This window comes from Euprymna scolopes, chromosome 42 (assembly GCF_053919585.1).
Source record: "Euprymna scolopes isolate OS-2025 chromosome 42, ASM5391958v1, whole genome shotgun sequence".
NCBI classification, from domain to species: domain Eukaryota; kingdom Metazoa; phylum Mollusca; class Cephalopoda; order Sepiida; family Sepiolidae; genus Euprymna; species Euprymna scolopes.
In genome coordinates, this window is record NC_136523.1 from 35,778,937 (window position 1) to 35,801,901 (window position 22,965).

The 22,965-nt window shown below is 31.5% G+C and overlaps 1 protein-coding gene across 4 annotated transcripts in view; it reads right to left on the reverse strand.

Moving 5' to 3' along the window:
* The window catches only part of LOC145267017 (dynein axonemal assembly factor 9-like), a 159,657-nt gene that overhangs the window by 99,789 nt on the left and 36,903 nt on the right, over positions 1-22,965 (reverse strand). For 2 of the 4 annotated variants that reach the window (XM_080122933.1, XM_080122932.1), the window contains exons 7-10: positions 18,701-18,779; positions 18,132-18,159; positions 12,644-12,730; positions 7,557-7,634 (exon numbers count right to left, since the gene is read on the reverse strand). In XM_080122933.1, coding sequence (XP_079979059.1) covers positions 7,557-7,634; positions 12,644-12,730; positions 18,132-18,159; positions 18,701-18,779 — 272 coding nt within the window. Of the gene's footprint in view, positions 1-7,556; positions 7,635-12,643; positions 12,737-18,131; positions 18,160-18,700; positions 18,780-22,965 lie in introns of all 4 variants that reach the window. The other 2 variants (XM_080122931.1, XM_080122930.1) reach the window with 1 other exon arrangement.

The window sequence follows — 22,965 nt, forward strand, 5'->3', positions numbered from 1 at the left end:
TATTTATTGATACGTATATGTATATAATACAACTATATTTATTGATATGTATATGAATATAATACAACTATATTTATTGATATGTATATGAATATAAACTATATTTATTGATATGTATATGAATATAATACAACTATATTTATTGATATGTATATGAATATAAACTATATTTATTGATATGTATATGAATATAATACAACTATATTTATTGATATGTATATGAATATAATACAACTATATTTATTGATATGTATATGTCGAATAATACAACTATATTTATTGATATGTATATGAATATAATACAACTATATTTATTGATATGTATATGAATATAATACAACTATATTTATTGATATGTATATGTCGAATAATACAACTATATTTATTGATATGTATATGAATATAATACAACTATATTTATTGATATATATATGAATATAATACAACTATATTTATTGATATGTATATGAATATAATACAACTATATTTATTGATATGTATATGTCGAATAATACAACTATATTTATTGATATGTATATGAATATAATACAACTATATTTATTGATATGTATATGAATATAATACAACTATATTTATTGATATGTATATGTCGAATAATACAACTATATTTATTGATATGTAGATGAATATAATACAACTATATTTATTGATATGTATATGAATATAATACAACTATATTTATTGATATGTATACGAATATAATACAACTATATTTATTGATATGTATATGAATATGATACAACTATATTTATTGATATGTATACGAATATAATACAACTATATTTATTGATATGTATATGAATATAATACAACTATATTTATTGATATGTATATGTCGAATAATACAACTATATTTATTGATATGTAGATGAATATAATACAACTATATTTATTGATATGTATATGAATATAATACAACTATATTTATTGATATGTATATGTCGAATAATACAACTATATTTATTGATATGTATATGAATATAATACAACTATATTTATTGATATGTATACGAATATAATACAACTATATTTATTGATATGTATATGAATATGATACAACTATATTTATTGATATGTATATGAATATGATACAACTATATTTATTGATATGTATATGAATATAATACAACTATATTTATTGATATGTATATGAATATAATACAACTATATTTATTGATATGTATATGAATATAATACAACTATATTTATTGATATGTATATGAATATAATACAACTATATTTATTGATATGTAGATGAATATAATACAACTATATTTATTGATATGTATATGAATATGATACAACTATATTTATTGATATGTATATGAATATAATACAACTATATTTATTGATATGTAGATGAATATAATACAACTATATTTATTGATATGTATATGAATATAATACAACTATATTTATTGATATGTAGATGAATATAATACAACTATATTTATTGATATGTATATGAATATAATACAACTATATTTATTGATATGTATATGAATATAATACAACTATATTTATTGATATCTATATAAATATAATACAACTATATTTATTGATATGTATATGAATATAATACAACTATATTTATTGATATGTATATGAATATAATACAACTATATTTATTGATATGTATATGAATATAATACAACTATATTTATTGATATCTATATAAATATAATACAACTATATTTATTGATATGTATATGAATATAATACAACTATATTTATTGATATGTATATGAATATAATACAACTATATTTATTGATATGTATATGAATATAAACTATATTTATTGATATGTATATGAATATAAACTATATTTATTGATATGTATATAAATATAATACAACTATATTTATTGATATGTATATGAATATAATACAACTATATTTATTGATATGTATATGAATATAAACTATATTTATTGATATGTATATGAATATGATACAACTATATTTATTGATATGTATATGAATATGATACAACTATATTTATTGATATGTATATGAATATGATACAACTATATTTATTGATATGTATATGAATATAATACAACTATATTTATTGATATGTAGATGAATATAATACAACTATATTTATTGATATGTATATGAATATAATACAACTATATTTATTGATATGTATATGAATATAATACAACTATATTTATTGATATCTATATAAATATAATACAACTATATTTATTGATATGTATATGAATATAATACAACTATATTTATTGATATGTATATGAATATAATACAACTATATTTATTGATATGTATATGAATATAATACAACTATATTTATTGATATGTATATGAATATAATACAACTATATTTATTGATATGTATATGAATATAATACAACTATATTTATTGATATGTATATGAATATAATACAACTATATTTATTGATATGTATATGAATATAAACTATATTTATTGATATGTATATGAATATAAACTATATTTATTGATATGTATATAAATATAATACAACTATATTTATTGATATGTATATGAATATAATACAACTATATTTATTGATATGTATATGAATATAAACTATATTTATTGATATGTATATAAATATAATACAACTATATTTATTGATATGTATATGAATATAATACAACTATATTTATTGATATGTATATGTATATAATACAACTATATTTATTGATATATATATGAATATAATACAACTATATTTATTGATATGTATATGAATATAATACAACTATATTTATTGATATGTATATGAATATAATACAACTATATTTATTGATATGTATATGAATATAAACTATATTTATTGATATGTATATGAATATAATACAACTATATTTATTGATATGTATATGAATATAATACAACTATATTTATTGATATGTATATGAATATAAACTATATTTATTGATATATATATGAATATAATACAACTATATTTATTGATATGTATATGAATATAATACAACTATATTTATTGATATGTATATGAATATAATACAACTATATTTATTGATATGTATATGAATATAATACAACTATATCTCAACCAAATCTTCTGGGCTATTTGTAAATGGGCTATCCTCTGTGCGTGTGTGTGTGTGTGTGTGTGTATATATATATATATATATATTTATATATATATATATATATATATATATATATATATATATATATAGAGAGAGAGAGAGAGAGAGAGAGAGAGATAGATAGATAGATATTTGTATAAGCACAACTTACGGTACTGTTGGTTAACACACATATCTTTCTATCTAATGTATCAACTATTTTATCTTGATTTTAACAGTTGGACCTAGGTAGCATTTAAGCTGGCATATCAAACATTAATTCTTACCAGCTAAGTTTTAATTTTTTTATCGCTGTGTCATGTTATTGGTATTATGAGGTGCCTTCAATAAGTTTCCAGACTTTTTTGTACAGGCATTTAAAATTGTCGTAGACTCTTGAAAATTCAGTATACTATTGCTATACATATCATGAGATGACTGACCAATTATTATGATTTCAGGTTCAAATGAACAGCTACAGCAGGAATTGGAATGCACTCTACTAAAGCCTGACTTGCCCCAGCCGACTTACTGCTTGAATTTTTACAATTACAAAAGGGAATTCAATTAGAGTAAAAGAAAACAACAAAAAAAATGAACTATATTTGTTAAATAGAAAATGGTGATCATCTGCTGTTTATCATAAGGCTGTTAAGGATATGTAAAAACAGACCTGCAAAAGCCAACTTACTGCGAGAAAATTCACAAAAAAAAAAAAAAACGAAACAAACTATTGAGGACGGAATAGTCCACTTATGTTATAGACGATCCCATCCTTCATGTTGTTAAATGAATGTTAAATGAATGGTTAAATGAATAATAAATGAATGGTAAGTGATTTAGAAGCATGGGTCGCATAATGAAGAGACAAAACATACCGATATATATTAGTGAAAGAATGTAGGTTCATTTACATAAAAAATACATGTGAGGAAATTAATACAAAAATAGTAAGAATCAGAGTTCATTGAGAAGAGAGTAACGTTACTTGTGGTTAGTATTTGATGATAGGCTGACAGGTTAATCAGGAGAGCTGGTTGGGTGGCTATGCCAACCGGAGCGCATTATCATCACATCTTGACTTGTTGAGAGTTCAGCAAGAAAAAAAATAGAAATATACAGAACAGGAAGTGACGTGGCGTGTTGCTCTCTGGTTACCAAAGTTAAAGAAGCAATAATCGAGTTAGCCTGTGATTTCAATTCCCGCGGAAGTACCAATATTTATTGCATAAAAAAATCTGGCAGTAAAGCGTTAAAGAATTCAATAATTTTCAGTTAAAAATTTATCAACTTTAAATGTCAAACCAGGATCATAAGTTTTTATTTTTTCCTCATAGAAATTGCGACATTTCGGCATATTTCTCGAGACAGTTCATTGTTGAATTACCTCCTCTGTTTTCTAGATGGTGATAGATGATTTGGTGTCCGCGATGAAACATCTTCCAACAGATATTTTAACTGAAGGAATTTATCACATGCTGACTGGTCGAGGGTTCAACGGGAAAGGAAGAAGAGATATACAAAACAGGAAGTGATGTGGCTGTGTCGCTCTCCGGTTTCCAGAGTTAAAGGGCGATAATTGAGTTAGTTGTTTACTATGAGATTGTTTTGGAGATCTAAAAACAGCAGAACCGTTAAATTCACGACATCTCCGATAACAAAATGTTACCATTTCACTGATGTACGAATCGTCTTAAATAAGTTTTCAGATATTTTTGTACAGGCATTTAAAATTGTCGTAGAATTTTGGAAATTATTTTTTGTACAGGCATTTAAAATTGTATTGCTGTACACTTTATGAGATGATTGACTAATTTTTATGATTTCACGTTCAAATAAACAGCTTCAGCAGGATTTGGAATACACCCTACTAAAGCTGGCTAATTTTTAAAATGCAGTCTGGACACGAGGACACGTTAGAAGAACAACATGCAATAAAGAATTGAAAAATGTTTGTCCCGATGCATTAGTCTACAACTCCAGTTGATTGGCCAAATAAAGAATTTCATGAATAAGGATTGTCGTGTCTATAAAGACCATAAGTGCACAGTTTGATATCAGTGTGGGAACTGTACACACAAATATTTGTGAGGAACTGAAGATGCGGAAGATTTGTGCAAAGTTTGTCCCAAGGGTGCTCAGAGAAGACTATTTGACCAAAATAGGCATCAAAACAGTTCCTCACCCTCCCTATAGTCCATATCTTGCTCCCTGTGACTTTTGGTTATTCCCTAAGCTCAAGGAAAACTTTAGAGGCTGTCGCTATGAGAAAAATGAGTAAATGAAAGAGGTTGTGACACGGTTCATTGACACAATCACACAAGAGGACTTCCGTGGGGCTTTCCAGAAGTTGTTGAAATGACACAACAAGTGCATTGCAGCCGGAGGAGATTACTTCAAAGGAAAATAGAGTTTTATGTGTGTACTATCAATAAAAGTGCGCATACGAAAAAAATCTGGAAACTTATTGAAGGCACTTCATATAATAATAATACTTCCTTGCAGTTTTTTTATACAATTTTGACCGGAAAAATATGGAGGCATTCCTGTTTAAAATAACAACTGCAAAATCAAATTCGTCAAGGGAAATAACTCATATTAAAACATTCCTTAGGTTAAAATATATAGAAAGAGTTTCATACGAAAAAATTTTTTATTTCATTTTCTTTATAGTTTAAAAACGTGAAAACGAATAAAAATTAAAACTATTTTGTTTTTTTATTTATCATTTTGTATCGTTGTGATGAAGATGATGATGTTGATGATGATGATGATGACGACGCTGATTATGATGTTGATGTTGGTGATGATGATGACGATGGAAGTGATGGTGATAATAATGACAGTGATAATGATGATGACAATGACGATGATGATGATCAACGTCCGCATCATCATCATCATCATCATCATCATCATCATCATCATCATCATCATCATCATCAACGTCCAGTTGATGATGATGATGATGCGGACGTTGATGATATCGATGATGATGATAATTATAATGATTATGATAACGATGATGATGATGGTGAAGGTTATGATGTCAATCATGATGATGTTAATAATGATGTCGATCATGTTGTTGATGATGATGATACGGATTGTGATGTCGATGATGATGTAATGTCAATGATGTTGTTGATGATGTTATTGATGACAATGATGATTACTATGATGATGATGACGACGATTATGATGTTGTTGATGATGATGATGATGCTGATGATATAGATGATGATGATGTAGATGATGACGATGATGATGATGTAGATAATGATGATGATGAGGGCACAACTCTTACCCCAAAAATCTATTCTCAGAAAGTGAAAGAACTTTAAAGGGAGACAACTACAGTATTACTATTAATTTTTGCATCCAGTCAAGACATACATTTCAACTAATACATAGCAACGTTAACATTGACATGGTCAAAGTTTGTTATGCCGCTGCGAAGTTGGGTTTGACAATCTTTATTAACATGACCATTAATCCTAACCCTAAGTCCAACGTTTTAAAAAACTTTTCTTTTTTTACAAAGAAGTCATCACTTATGAAGGCCCGGAGGCCACTCGAGGATAAGGGTTAATGAATGTACAGTAGTCAATGGAATAATATTGTAACCGTTAGAAGTGTAAATTTTGTAAATTGGATTACTTCAGGGGAATGGCTCATCAAGAACTTATTTACATTGGAATTGAAGACGGTCATATTGTAGTCAGCTGGAAAGCAGGCAAACGGAACAGAGTTTCACAAGCATACAGTTCTAAGAAAGAAGCTTTATTCATGGACTTTACGTTTAGGTTTAGGTACGGAAACCCACCACATCCAGTTTGGCGTCCTTTAAAATAATTTTTGTTGTTTGATATATTGCCAAATGAGATTCAAAAAGTTAACTTGACACCCTAGCAACTTGGAAACATTCATTATTTTACATCCTCTCATAATATTCTTCATCATTCAACCGACAGTCTATCCATTTCATTAGCCCTTATCCTCGAGTGGCTTTTAGCCTTGATAAGCGGTGACTCATCAGCATAAAATAAATCCTTCCATAATATTCTTCGTCATTCAACTGACAATCTATCCATCTCATTGACCCTTATCCTCGAGTGGCTTTTAGCCTTGATAAGCGGTGACTCATTAGTATACAAAAAAAAAATCCTTCCATAATATTCTTCGTCATTCAACTGACAATCTTTCCATCTCATTGACCCTTATCCTCGAGTGGCTTTTAGCCTTGATAAGCGGTGACTCATCAGTATATATATATAAAAAAAAAAAAATCCTCCCGTAATATTCTTCGTCATTCAACTGACAATTTATCAACCTCATTAATCCTTATCCTCGAGTGGCTTTTAACCTTGGTAAGTGGTTACTTTTTATTAGTGTAAAAAAGAATTGAATCAAAACACTTGAAATAAAAGAATGTTGTGAAAACTCACCTTCGTGACTAATATTTCCAAATAAGCTGGGTCAATCACTTTGTACAACGGTAGAATGTCGACGGTTATGTCCATGACCTTCGTAAAAAATTAAAAAAAAAAAACAGTCATTTAGTTGAAATTTTTGAGATAAGGATTAATGATCCGTATTATTTGGATTATTCAGACTACTGTTCTCATCTTAAGTGTTATTTTCGCAACGTTTCGGCTGATGTAACCTCCATCCTTCTTCAGCTGTATCTTGTTGAACTTGGAAATCTTTTTGTTGAACTCAGGAATCTGCACGAAATTTCGAATATGACCCTTGATTTAATACATGGGGGTAGCATGTTCTTGTTCTATCAGCCATGATTGAGTAGAAGTAATTTGCAATTTTATTTTTAATGCAGTCTGCCCGGAGGATTGAACCTTCAACCCATAAAAGAGTGTCACTTACAACAGAGCTTTACCTAGTACTTCATCCATTATAATAATGGCTGACAGAACAAGAGCATACTAATCCCGTGGATTAAATAAAGGCTTCTGTTTGAAATTTCCTGTGAATTTCCGAGTCTGACAGGAAGATTCCCGAATTCGATAAGATACACCTAAAGATGGTCAGAAGTTACATCTGCCAAAAATGTTGTGCAAACAAATCTATCTTCGAAATCTAGTGGGAAAGGACCTTTTCACTTGCATACTTCCTCTTTCTCACCAAAGAGGCGTTGCGAGTCTATCTCTGCTCTATTGATATTTCCGTAGGAGATTCTGAACTCCTATAACTGTGCATCTGTAGAAATCAATACTGTGAAGCTCCTTCCCAGCTGACTATGACATGGTCGTTTTCAAGTTTAATGTAAACAAGTTCTTGTTGAGCCATCCTCTTAAATAATCAAACCCTACCCAAGTTCTACCGTTATTGATCATCAAGGCATTGTCTCACCATCTACCTAACATTAATTAATACTTATCCTCGAATGGCCTTTAAACCTTGATAAGTGGTGACCCCCTTTTTGTTTAAAAACGGTACTTTTGGTAAACTATATCAGCAAGTGCGGAGCAACAAGAAGTCTACCAAGGTCAGTGTGTACAGAGTTGTCGTATTGACTACCCTTTTATTTGTCTCAAAATCGTGAGTCGCCTATCATCATCACCTGCAGCTCCTTGAACGTTTCCACCAGCGCTGCCTCCGTACCATCTTCAACTTTCACTAGAGTGACTTCATCACCAACCTTGAAGTGCTTGAACAGGCCAAAATCAGCAGAAAACATTATCAATAATTTTCCCCACTCTTTATCTGTGCCTAAACCTAAACATAGATTCCATGATCAAAGCTTCTTTCTTAGAACTGCACGCCTGTGGAATTGTCTTCCGTTTTCCTGCTTTCCAGCTGTCTATAATATGGTTGTCTTCAAGTCCAACGTGAACAAGTTTCTGATGAGCCGTTCCACTTAAGTTAACAAATTTACCGAACTTCCATTACTATCGATTACTATATTGTCCTTTTGACTACTCTACACTCTTTAACCCTTATCCTTGAGTGGCATATCGGCCTTGATAAGTGGTGACGCCTATGTAAAAAAAAAAAAAAAATCACAACTATGCTGGGCTGCCACGTCTCCAAAATGGAAGACCACTGCCTTCCCCAAATCACCTTGTATGGCGAACTGGCCACCACCACAAAACAGCACCAAAGAAAGGGCACAAAAACTGTCTGAAGAAATTTCTTGGTGCCTGTTACATCAACTACCGCCAGTGGTCAACCCTTGCAGTACACCGAGCTGTTTGGTGGCACACCATCTATCAAGCAATCTTCTCCTTCGAGAACACTCAGCAGACTTGTCTGGAAGACAAAATGCAGGAGGAAGGAGCACCAACTATCCCCAACCCCATACCCAAATCAGACCCTAACCTGCAGCTGTTGCAGACAAGCTTGCTTATCCCACATTGGACTCGTCAGTCATGAGTGTGTCTGCAGAAAACGTGGACAAGCCCCTTCCTAGATCTTTGTTCATGAAGCTATGATGATGAATTAACACATCCACTCAGCCATGGCTGACAAATGAGAACAATCCACTCCTGTGGACTAAGTGTAAAGGCTTCAGTTTAAAAAAAAAATACACCATAAAAAGGTCAAAGGTTACTTTAGTAAAAACAACCAAGATGAAAATAATATGAATTTTTGAGATGAGAATTGATCATATGTATTATAAATTATAAACAGGATGCATTTTAGACAAAGATCACAAAGAGGGCATATGGGTTACCCTGTCTGGAAATAAACTGGGATGCATGAGAAAGGAAGTCAATAAAAGCCGAAATTATATCAGACATAGGTTTAAGAGGGTAAAGGTGAAGCTTGGATGAGAAAATATGCATTTTTAAAATAATCTAATTAAATGATGATTAAGCAATGCACTTAACATAAGTAATTGACACTCTCTCTCTCTCTTTCACTGTCTTCTTGTAGTCTCAAAAAGGCAGACAAAATAATGAAAATTTTTTCATTTGTACAATCAAAATAAAAGGCAAAATCCAAACCAAGCAAAATACAGTAAAAGTAAAAATGAAATAAAAATTTTAAAAAGGAAAAATAAAACAAAAAAAACAAAAATCAAGATTTATTTATTTATTTGTGGACCGTTATTCTCATCTTCATAATTGTTGTTTCACGATCACTTGACGAAGGTCAGAGGAATAGTTGGTTGAAACGTTGTAAAATAATAACAACTATAAAGATGAGGATAATAGTCCACAAATAAATAAATAAATAAATATACAAATTCTAAAAAAGATAAAATCCGAACAACAAAATTAAAATAAAAAGGCAAAAAAAAGGCAAAATCAAAACAGAAGGCAAAATAAGAAAAGCCCATATTTTAAAAAAGGCACAATCTCAAAATGCACAGATAAAAAGGCCATATTTTAAAAAAGGCACAATCTCAAAATGCACAGATAAAAAAGGAGGGAAAACGAAAAAAGGCAAAATCAAATCAGAAGGCAAAATAAGAATAGGCCATATTTTAAAAAAGGCACAATCTCAAAATGCACAGATAAAAAAGGCCATATTTACAAAAAGGCACAATCTCAAAATGCACAGATAAAAAGGCCATATTTTAAAAAAGGCACAATCTCAAAATGCACAGATAAAAAAGGCCATATTTACAAAAAGGCACAATCTCAAAATGCACAGATAAAAAGCCCATATTTTAAAAAAGGCACAATCTCAAAATGCACAGATAAAAAAGGCCATATTTACAAAAAGGCACAATCTCAAAATGCACAGATAAAAAGGCCATATTTTAAAAAAGGCACAATCTCAAAATGCACAGATAAAAAAGGAGGGAAAACGAAAAAAGGCAAAATCAAATCAGAAGGCAAAATAAGAATAGGCCATATTTTAAAAAAGGCACAATCTCAAAATGCACAGATAAAAAAGGCCATATTTACAAAAAGGCACAATCTCAAAATGCACAGATAAAAAGGCCATATTTTAAAAAAGGCACAATCTTAAAATGCACAGATAAAAAAGGCCATATTTACAAAAAGGCACAATCTCAAAATGCACAGATAAAAAGGCCATATTTTAAAAAAGGCACAATCTCAAAATGCACAGATAAAAAGGCCATATTTTAAAAAAGGCACAATCTCAAAATGCACAGATAAAAAAGGAGGGAAAACGAAAAAAGGCAAAATCAAATCAGAAGGCAAAATAAGAATAGGCCATATTTTAAAAAAGGCACAATCTCAAAATGCACAGATAAAAAGCCCATATTTTAAAAAAGGCACAATCTCAAAATGCACAGATAAAAAGGCCATATTTTAAAAAAGGCACAATCTCAAAATGCACAGATAAAAAAGGAGGGAAAACGAAAAAAGGCAAAATCAAATCAGAAGGCAAAATAAGAATAGGCCATATTTTAAAAAAGGCACAATCTCAAAATGCACAGATAAAAAAGGCCATATTTACAAAAAGGCACAATCTCAAAATACACAGATAAAAAAGGAGGGAAAACGAAAAAAGGCAAAATAAAAAGAAGCCTCCCCCCCATCACTATCACAAAAAAGAGAAGGCAAGGTAAAAGAAGGCAAAAAAAAAAAAATCAAGAAAATGCAAATTAAAAAATAGGCAAAATAGAAATGAAAATTAGAATAAAAACACAATAAAAAGACACCCCCTCCTCTCAAGAAAAAAGAAGGCAAAGTAAAAAAAAACAAAATCAAGATAAGTAAAAAAAAAAGGCAAAATAAAGCAAAATAATAATGATGGCAAAATCTCAAATCGCCAAAATAAAGAAGACGCTACCTTCCCCTCCCCTAAAAAAATATTCCCTCCCTTAAAAAGAAGGCAAAATACAAAAAAGGCAAAATCCAGAAGAGGCAAAAAGGCAAAATAAGGCAAGAAAAGAAAAGACAGAAAAAAAATATGAAAGCAATATTTTTAAAAAGAGCAAATTGATGGCAAAATTTTAAAAGCCCAAATAAAAATGGAGGCAAGAAAAGCAAAATTAAGGAAGATGCTACTTTCTTCTCCCCCCCCCAAAAAAAATAGAAGGATAAGTAAAATAAAATTAAACAAAATCAAGCTGAGAAGGCAAAAAAAAAAAAAGATAAGGGAAAGAAAAAATAAAGCGGAAAATAAGATAAGGCAAACAAAGAAAAATCAAGATGAAAAGACAAAAAGGCAAATAAAGCAAAAAAATTAAGATAAGAAGGTAAAAAGGTAAAAAAATAAGGCAAAGAAAAAATAAAGAAAAGAAAATGAGACAAATAAAGCAAAATTAAGATAAGAAGGCAAAAAAGTAAAAAAAAAAAAATCAAACAGAAAAAAATGAGGCAAATAAAGCAAAAATCAAATAAAAAGACAAAAAAATTAAGATGAGAAGGCAAAAAAGGCAAAGAAAAAATATGAAAGCAAAATGTAAAAAAGACACAAAAAAATGACAAAATTTCAAAAAAACAAAATAAAAACGGAGGCAAAAAAGATCAAATAAGAGTAGACGCTCCCTCATCCCCACAAAATAGGCAAAGTAAAAAAAAAAAAAAGGCAAAATAAAAAATACAAAGTAATAAAAAAAATAAGGCAAAAAAAGACAAAAAAACTTAACTGTGCAACCCTTGGCATCGGGTATGGCCATCTTTTTCATACCCAAAGCCTTTTTAGCCGCAGAAAGGATTGAAACTTCAGCATTTTTCTGTTTCTGGCACAAAAAGAAGTCTGAACAGTTAAGGAAGCATGCGACATTAAAAAAAAAAAAATTGTGAAGCATCACGATTTGCAAAGCTGAATTGGGTCATTGATTTGAAAAGAGGGTATAAAAAAAAATAACATTCCATATTCAAACTTTATCATTTTAGCAGGTGACCATGTGTTTCTGGAATGGTTTTGTTTCCACGCAGGTGGTAGCCAATACTCGACATCAAAAAAAAAAGAAAAAATAATAGAAGAAGAAAACACTTGGATGCAATAACATTTAATCTAATCAGGGTTGTGTTTTCTGTGATGGAAGTGTTGATTGAATAAAAAAAAAATAAGTATGAAATATGCTTAAAAGCCAAATTACAACGCAATATTATGAAAATAAAGAAATATTTACTTGTTTGAAATTAATATTTCGGTGCTATACACCATCTTCAAAATTTTATGCATTTTTCCCCCTCGTTATGATGTTGAATTGAAGAAAAAACAGTTTTAAAGAGTCTGCATGTTATTGTATGCGGTGTTATTTTGAAATGCTGGAAGAATATGTTTGCCGAACTTGATATGAAAGTCAGGGTTGTGTTTTCCGAGATAAAAGCGTTGCTTGACTTTTAAAATAAAATACACATGAACTACAGTTGAAAGCCAAATTACAACGCAATGTTATGAAAAATAAACAAATATTTATTTGTTTAAAATTAATATTTCGGCGCTATACGCCATCTTCAGATTTTTATACATTTTTTTCTTTTTTGTCTTGCCATGATGTTAAATTGAAGAAGAGAAAAAAAAAACAGCTAGTAAAGAGTCTGCTAATTTATGTCGAGGAGGAAGATAAAAGATAATTAAGAGACACGTAAGATGCAATTCTCTACCTGTATAAGAGCCAAGTATGTCCAAGGATGGAGTACTGTTGCCACATCTGGGCAGGAGCTGCTAAAAACAGCTTACCCTACCTTGACAGAGTTCAAGATAGACTTCGTAGCCAAGTGTGAGATGCCCTTTTCTCTTTCCTGCAACCTCTTTCTCACAGAAGAGATGTTGCGAGTCTGTCTCTGCTTTATCATTATTTTCATGGCAACTGCTCGTCTGAGCTTCAATCTATGATTCACCCTAGCCAAACTTTCATGAGAAACACTTGTCTAGCTGAAAACACTATCAATAATTTCCCCCACTGTTTATCTGTGCCCAAAACTAATCGTAGATTCCATGAACAAAGTTTCTTTCTTAGAACTGCACACCTATAGAATTATCTTCCGTTTTCCTGCTTTCCGGCTGACTACAATATGGTCGTCTTCAAGTCCAACGTAAACAAGTTCTTGATGAGCCGTTCCCCTTAAATAATCCAATTTACCAAATTCCCACTACTAACGATTACCACGAAATTATCCCATTGACCACTGTACACTTATTAACCCTTATCCTCGAGTGGCCTCTGGGCCTTGATAAGTGGTGATTTCTATGTAAAAAAATATAATTCTGCCTATTACACGCGTATTGGCAAATCATGTGTGACGACATGGAATATTACGTTTCTGAATTTTTTAGATGAGGATTGATAATTTGGATTATTTGGATTATTCAGACTACTGTTCTTATCTTGAATATTATTCTCATCACGTTTTGCAAATACCCGTGGCATAGCGGATAGAGTACTTGGTACAATTCAGTTGTAAATTACAGTCTTCTGGAGGTTGAAGGTCCAATCCTCAGTGTGGGTGATACTCAAAATGCAATTGCAGATTGCTTAGGACTTCTACCCAATCATGAGCATGCTACCCCCCCCCCCCGTTGATTAAATAAATAGTTTTGTTCGAAATTCTATACAGATTCCCGAGTTCAACTGAAAAAAAAAAAAAAAAAGTTTCTTCCATTTTTTAACCTTTACACAAAAAATATGCTCAACCCAAGGGAGATAATCCCAACCCCCTTTTTCTTAGAGTTGTCTCCCTTGCACTGTGTTTTCTAAAAAAAAAAACAAAAAAACGAAAACATACGTAAGATGCCTATCGATGGTTTTGTGTAAAAAAAAAAAAAAAAAAAAGAAAAAGAAGAAAAAATTTCATTAATACTAGAAGGATTCAGTTAAAAATTGAATCATAAGAAAGTCTTAAAAAAATACCGGTAAATTTTCAGATTAGGTCCACCTCCACAATATTCTTTTAAATGACGACTTTTATAAGTTTTCGACTATGCTGAATACGAAAATCGCATTGAAATTTTGCAGAAATAAGTAGTTATCGAGATATAAAAAGTTGTATTATGCATTGTATTCTTTGGCTGCCATCTTTTCGCGCGCCATGACTGACACTGCACGCGCGTAAAAAAAGATGGCCGACAAAAAATACAATGCATAATACAACTTTTTATATCTCGATAACTAATTATTTCTGCAAAATTTCAATGCGATTTCCGTATTCAGCATAGTCGAAAACCTTTGAAAGGTGTCATTTAAAAGAAAATTGTGCAGGTGGACCTAATCTAAAAAAAGTACCAAAATACCCTAGTGACCCCTGAAAATTAACCTTTTTTTCTATGGCAAAATAATTTATATTGCAAAGGTAAAATAATTCATTATGCATTTTTATAGCAAAATAATTTCTAACATATTCCTTTAATTGTGGCTTTGCAGACGGATAATAATCAAGACACAGCGATATGGTTAATAAAAATGTGTATTAACAAAAGTGTGTTACAAAGGTACGCGTCATGATTCTGGAGCCATAACTACCACCTATAATGGTATTTACTTTCTTTTTTTTTTTTTACAAGGTGGTCACCAGTTATCAACGCCCGCCCGGAAGCCACTCGGGGATAAGGGTTATTGCGTGTACAGTACGTTAGTGTTAAGATTTGATAAAGTATCTTACTTAAGGGAGTGGTTCATCAGGAATTTGTTTATGTTAGACTTGAAGACATCCAGGTGGGAAACAGGCAAACGGAAGAGAGTTCCACAGGCGTGCACTTCTAAGAAAGAAGTTTTGTTCATGGAATCTACGCTTTGGTTTTGGCACAGATAAAAAGTGGGGAAAATTTTTGACAGTGGTTTCAGCTAGACGGGTGTTTATCATGAAAGATTGGCGAGGGGGGATCAGGGATTGGAGCTCAGACGAGCACTTGCCATGGAAGTAATGATAAAAGAAAGACAGGCTCGCAATGTCTCTCCCGTGGAAGAAAGTTTGCAGGAAAGAGAAAAGGGCATCTCCCACTAAGCCACGAAGCCTATTTTGTACTCTGTCAAGGCAGGATAGGCTGTTTTTAGCAGCTCCTACCCAGATGTGGCAGCAGTACTCCATCCTTGGATGTACTTGGCTTTTATATAGATAGAGAATTGCATCAGTAGTGAGATATCTTCTGGAGCGGTAGAAGGATCCCACCATCTTTCCAGCGTCCTTGGCAACAGACGATGTACGTGTTCCATTTCAGGTTAGGAGTAAAGGTCAAGCCCAAAAACTTATCAAAACATTGGGCTTCCCTAGACGAGAGCCATCCATTTCAATTGATACCAGATGGGGATCAAAGCGTTGATGATGTAAAGATAGGAGCTTGGTTTTAGATGCATTAAAAGTAACCAGCCACCTCTTTCCCCACTGTACCATGCGCTCGAGATCAGAAGAGAGAGAATAAGAGAGAACTTTGTCATTTACAGCCTTTCTTTCCACTGTAGGAAGATGTGACACAACGTTGAAAGACAAAAAAAAAATGCCAGCAACTATAAAGCAGGAGTCCTGTCAGCATTTCTGTAATAAATAAATAATAATAAACTTACTGCATCCCAAAGAGGGAAGGCAAGTCCTGGGAAGATGGACCGCCTATGATTACCCAGAACAGATTAAATATAGCTGTACTCAGACAATTCCATTTATACCTGAAATAGGTAGATCAGCTTACACCATAACAACAGTAAAATAACTTCATATTAAATTAATTTCATAAGTTAATCTATAGCAAAAATAATTTCCAATGCATGCAAAAATAATTTCCCATATATACTAAAAGTAAAATAATTTTTTCCAAAGTAAAATAAAATAATTTCCCATATATACTAAAAGTAAAATAATTTTTTCCAAAGTAAAATAAAATAATTTCCCATATATACTAAAAGTAAAATAATTTTTTCTAAAGTAAAATAAAATAATTTCCCATATATACTAAAAGTAAAATAATTTTTTCCAAAGTAAAATAAAATAATTTCCCATATATACTAAAAGTAAAATAATTTTTTCCAAAAGAAAATAATTTTGCGCGCATTGCAAAATAATTTCCCATATATTATTTTACTTTATAAATATATGGGAAATTATTTTACTTTTGGAATGCATGTGAATATATTTTACTTTGGAAATATGTGGGAAATTATTTTGCTTTTCCATGAATTAAAAATTATTTTGCTTCAGAAATATATGCAAAATTATTTTGTTTTTTTTGCAATGCACAGGAAATTATTTTGCTTTATAAATACAGTGTAAGCCGGATATAAGAGAGATTTTCTCTGGTCCCATATTAGAGCCTGTGTTAATGTACAGGTAATCCGGATATAAGAAACCAGAATATAGTGTAGCCCCGATATAAGAGAGTTGTAGGGAACGGATAAGAAGTCTCTTATATCTGGGTATATGGGAAATTATTTTGCTTCATAATAATTAAATAATAAAGAAATTTTTCTTAATGATTTCCGACATGTATCTGTAAAGTAAAATAATTTCCAATGCTTTTCTGTAGTAAAACAGACTGAGTGACTTTATTTATTTATGGAAATCGGTCTAAACAAGGCGTGAAGTCACTTAATGTAACGAGCTAACAAGAACGAAAGCTAGTTAGATGTCTATTGATCTTAGTCTTGAAAATGCCGTGACTATAGGAAGGAGGAAATTAATAAAATAATTATTTTTTGTGAAATTGAAAAAAATAAAAATGGCAATAAAAAGAAGTTGCGAGTTTGTCTCTGATGTATCGTTATTTTCATGGAAAGTGTTCGACTGAGCTTCAGTCTATGGTCCCCCGCTCACCAAACTTTCACAAGAAACACTTGCCTAGCTGAAAACGCTATCAATAATTTCCCCCACTCTTTATCTGTGCCTAAACCTAAACGTAGATTCCATGAACAAAGCTTCTTTCTTAGAACTGCACGCCTGTGGAATTATCTTCCATTTTCCTGCTTTCCAGCTGACTACAATATGGTTGTCTTCAAGTCTAACGTAAACAAGTTTTTGATGAGCCGTTCCATATAAGTTAACAAATTTACCGAATTGATTACTATATTGTCCAATTTCTACTGTACACTCTTTAACCCTTATCCTCGAGTGGCCTCTTGGCCTTGATAATGTGTTGATGCCTGTGTAAAAAAAAAAATAAATAAATAAAAATGGCAATAAATAATTATTCCTGATACTCACATCATACTTTAAAGTGAAGAATCCTCCTCTGAAATAAAAAAAATAAATAAAAAAAATAAATAATAAAAAATATAAATAATATAATAATTCTACTATTATATAAAAAGAACTCTGTGTGTGCATGTGTGTGTGTGTTTGCGAGTGTATGCGTGTTTGTTTGTGTGTGTGTGTTTGTGTGTATGTGTGTGTATATGCGTGTGTGGTATTTGTGTGTATGTGTGTGTGTTTGTGAGCACATCTGTGTGTGTATTTGTGTTTGTGTGTGTGTATTTGTGTGTGTATGTGTGTATGTGTGTGTATGTGTGTGTGTCTGTGTGTGTCTGTGTGTCTGTGTGTGCGCTTGTGATGATGATGATGATGGTGATGGTGATGATGATGATGTTGACAGTGATGATGATCATAGGAATTATTATGGGAATGATGATGGTGATGGTGACGGTGATCATGATGTAATAATGAGTAAGGTGATGTTGACAGTGATGATGATGATGATGATGATGATGATGATGATGATGATGATTGCAATTGTGATGATTGTGATGATGGTGATGATAATTTGTCGTTATTACTTGTTATAATCTTCGTTGCCGAAAGCTTGGATTATGGGCCATTTTTCCACATCGAATTTGCTGAAGCCTTTTCCATGAACTGAAAAAAAGAAAAAAAAGAAAGAAATTATACAAATTTGTGCTATCTTGAACATTTCAACTCTGTTATGGCTGACAGCTGTTATTGTTGTGTGGCATTAACAGGATTAACGCACTACAGATTTGAACCCAACTTAGTTGTGTCGGGTAAATGCAGAAAGGTCAAGAAGTTGTCAGTGACAGATATCAAACTCATTGACTTCCATTGACAAAACATGCACTTGCGTTGCTAGAAACAGGCTCAGTGTGTTTTGAGTGCAATCCCCAAACATACCATAGCCTTGGGCCCAGGAGGGGCTTAGGCCATCCGCAACTTTGTAGATGCTTTTGTAGCGAGGAGTTCTTTTTGGGGGTGAGAGTGCTGGCCCTACACCCAACCTTCGCAGAAGGTACATACAGCATCTAGCCTTCCCAAATGGTCACCCATCTAGTACTGGACAGGCTCAACCTTGCTTAACTTCGCTGATTTGGCAAGAACCGGTATGTCAACATGATTGTGTTGTATCCCCACACATACGCCCTGATATAAATAGAAAAGCACGCGGGATATTTTTGAGTAAAGAATGAAATTTGGAGTCACGGCTTTGTAGTGTAACGAATAAGTCTGCGTGTTATTTGGCCGAAGCACGTCCAGGGAACGGCAACCAAATATAACTTTATGTTTTCTGCTTTGAGGAAAGGGTTGATATGCCACTGACCGCATAGTGGATGATCTCTGCTTTCTTCTGAAAAGCAAGATCATTCAACTGGTTGTTCTTTAAAATTCAATTGTGAGTCTCAAGAATAATGAATATAACGATACTGTTTGTAGTTTCCGTATAATTTATTATTCACAAAAGAGAGAATTAAAAATATTAAAAATGTACAGTTTTTTCACAAGACAATTAAATTAAAAGAAATAAATTGTCGAGTTTAAGTTTCCTCTTTGTTGGATACGGACGCCCTTGGTCGGGGTTGACAAGTACCGATTTCTTGCTTTTGTCGGGCTACGGCTGGATGTTTATTGAATGGCGGGGCGAGAGAAACCATGGACAGTTTCTCTCCAAGTTCTCTTCAAAACTTCGACTTAATCTCCCTCTGATCGCATATCAGTCAAGGGAGATAACTCAGCATAACGGTGTTATTTGAATTGTCGTCTGCCTCTTCCATTTTGTGTTTACGTTTTCAGTTTTGTTTTGAGTTTCATTCTGTACATTTGAGAATAAAGCCTCTTCATTCCTTCAAATGGTTTCGTATGATATGCCTTTATTTACTGCTGCTGTTTTGGAACTGATTTTTCTGCTCTGCAGGCGCTTAAAAATAGTGGTTTGGTGTAGGTGGGGCCATTTGCTTGGTGTCCCAGCCAACCAATCATCGTCCAGTCTGACACACTTTGGTTCGTTTTGATTGGATAATCAACTACGTCTCCCCTACATCCAGATTAGGCAATTTCCCACTGACAATGGCTTCCCATTGATATCATCTCACGCACTTGGGAACTTTATCTTTGACTTCCTCAGGTCAGATTCAAAACCTTCATAGCCAAACAATTAGCTACTTCTAATAATCCTGTTGCATAAAAATATTTCACAAAAATATGGTTTCATATTTTTGTTTTGCTTTTCTTTTACAAAGGAAATGCACTTACCCCCATTTTCCTTTCCAACTGGCAGGGTTATACAGTATTTTCCGGACCCCACCATTAAATAAAAAGGCTCTAATTCCTCCTTCACTGACCCCCCTTTTTGGGGCAATTTTCAACGATAACTCCAATTTTAGCTATTTGCAACCCCCTCCTGGCTTCATCTCTTCTTGCCGTGGCTGGTTATGTCACAGCAGTCAGTTGGACTTGGTTGGAGATAGAGTTAGTTTTGAGACCAGGAGGGTCAGACAAAGGTGCGGCAACAAAAAATGCAAGAAAGCTTAGGGGGTCCCCAGTTCACTCGTAGACGAATAAAGAGATGCTTGCCAGAAAATCGGCGCCATGTTTTCTGTGTTGAATGCTTCTTTACAGATCATGGACTAGTGACGGGAAGAACCGCACCACAGAAGACAAAGGATTAGAAAAAAAAATATGGTGAACTCTTAACGCGTAAATATGCACACACACACACACACACACACACACACACACACACACACACACACACACACACTGTCAAACCTGACATAGTTATATGGAATAAGTCAGAGAGAGTGGCAACCTTGGGCAAAGTGAATGTCCCCAATGATGGCTGTCTGAACAGAGCTGAAAGGGAGAAACAAACCCAGATCAAGGTCTCATGTATAATCTTGTATAGTCATACAATTCTTTAACTTCGCCCTTGAGTGTTTTTGAAGGATTTTCACAGTATTTGGTGTTTCTTATCTCTAAAATAGTAGTTTTGAAATTTGTTATGCATTCATTGACTTTCTATATGCTAATTTCCTGAGAAATAATTTCAGCATGAGACATTATTTGATGAAATAGCTCAAACCAAAATATAAAATTTTCATCGTTCAAATATTTCAGAATTCCTGTCGCTTCTGCAACGGTCTCATCTACATATGATGTTGACTGAATTTTAGTGACAGTTTTTTAATGCTTGAACATTTTCATGAACTCTATGTATGTTAAAGTCCCACCTTGTGGCGGATGAAGGGTAGAATGCTTACATCCAGATGCTTCTTGAGAATGAGTGACCATTTGGGAATTCCAGATGTATGTATGTGCTCTTTGATTATTTCGGCATTGTTTCAAGTCGTCCATTGACTTCTCAAGCAGTGCTGATTCGGGAGAGGTATGGTTGGGGATTGCACAACCCTTGTCTCAAAATTACATGTGCAACTGCCTTTACAGGAAGTATCCACTGTCTTTTGAGACTGAATGGGGGCGATGATGATGATAAATAGAGCTTAACACATGAACATAACAAAAAAGCTTTGGTATGACGTCATAGATTTATGTTTTATGTCATGTTTCAAAACCTGACATATAAAAAACGATAATAAAAATAAATGCATGCTCACATATTTTTAATCCCCATGAATTCAAATTTCATAAAATAATTTTTAGTGTACTATCAAGAGGAATGATTTTAAAAATAAATGATTGATCATAAGTTTTCGTTTATTTATGAGAGGAATGATTTAAAAAAAAATGATTGATCATAAGTTTTCGTTTATTTATAAGAGGAATGATTTTAAAAAAAATGATTGATCATAAGTTTTCGTTTATTAATAAGAGGATTGATTTAAAAAAAATGATTGATCATAAGTTTTCGTTTATTTATAAGAGGAATGATTTAAAAAAAATGATTGATCATAAGTTTTCGTTTATTTATAAGAGGATTGATTTAAAAAAAAATGATTGATCATAAGTTTTCGTTTATTTATAAGAGGAATGATTTAAAAAAAATGATTGATCATAAGTTTTCGTTTATTTATAAGAGGAATGATTAAAAAAAAATGATTGATCATAAGTTTTCGTTTATTTATAAGAGGAATGATTTTTAAAAAAATGATTGATCATAAGTTTTCGTTTATTTATAAGAGGAATGATTTAAAAAAAATGATTGATCATAAGTTTTCGTTTATTTATAAGAGGAATGATTTAAAAAAAATGATTGATCATAAGTTTTCGTTTATTTATAAGAGGAATGATTTTAAAAAAAATGATTGATCATAAGTTTTCGTTTATTTATAAGAGGAATGATTTAAAAAATGATTGATCATAAGTTTTCGTTTATTTATAAGAGGAATGATTTAAAAAAAAATGATTGATCATAAGTTTTCGTTTATTTATAAGAGGATTGATTTAAAAAAAAATGATTGATCATAAGTTTTCGTTTATTTATAAGAGGAATGATTTAAAAAAAATGATTGATCATAAGTTTTCGTTTATTTATAAGAGGAATGATTTAAAAAAAATGATTGATCATAAGTTTTCGTTTATTTATAAGAGGAATGATTTAAAAAAAATGATTGATCATAAGTTTTCGTTTATTTATAAGAGGAATGATTTAAAAAAAAATGATTGATCATAAGTTTTCGTTTATTTATAAGAGGAATGATTTAAAAAAAAATGATTGATCATAAGTTTTCGTTTATTTATAAGAGGATTGATTTTAAAAAAAATGATTGATCATAAGTTTTCGTTTATTTATAAGAGGAATGATTTAAAAAATGATTGATCATAAGTTTTCGTTTATTTATAAGAGGAATGATTT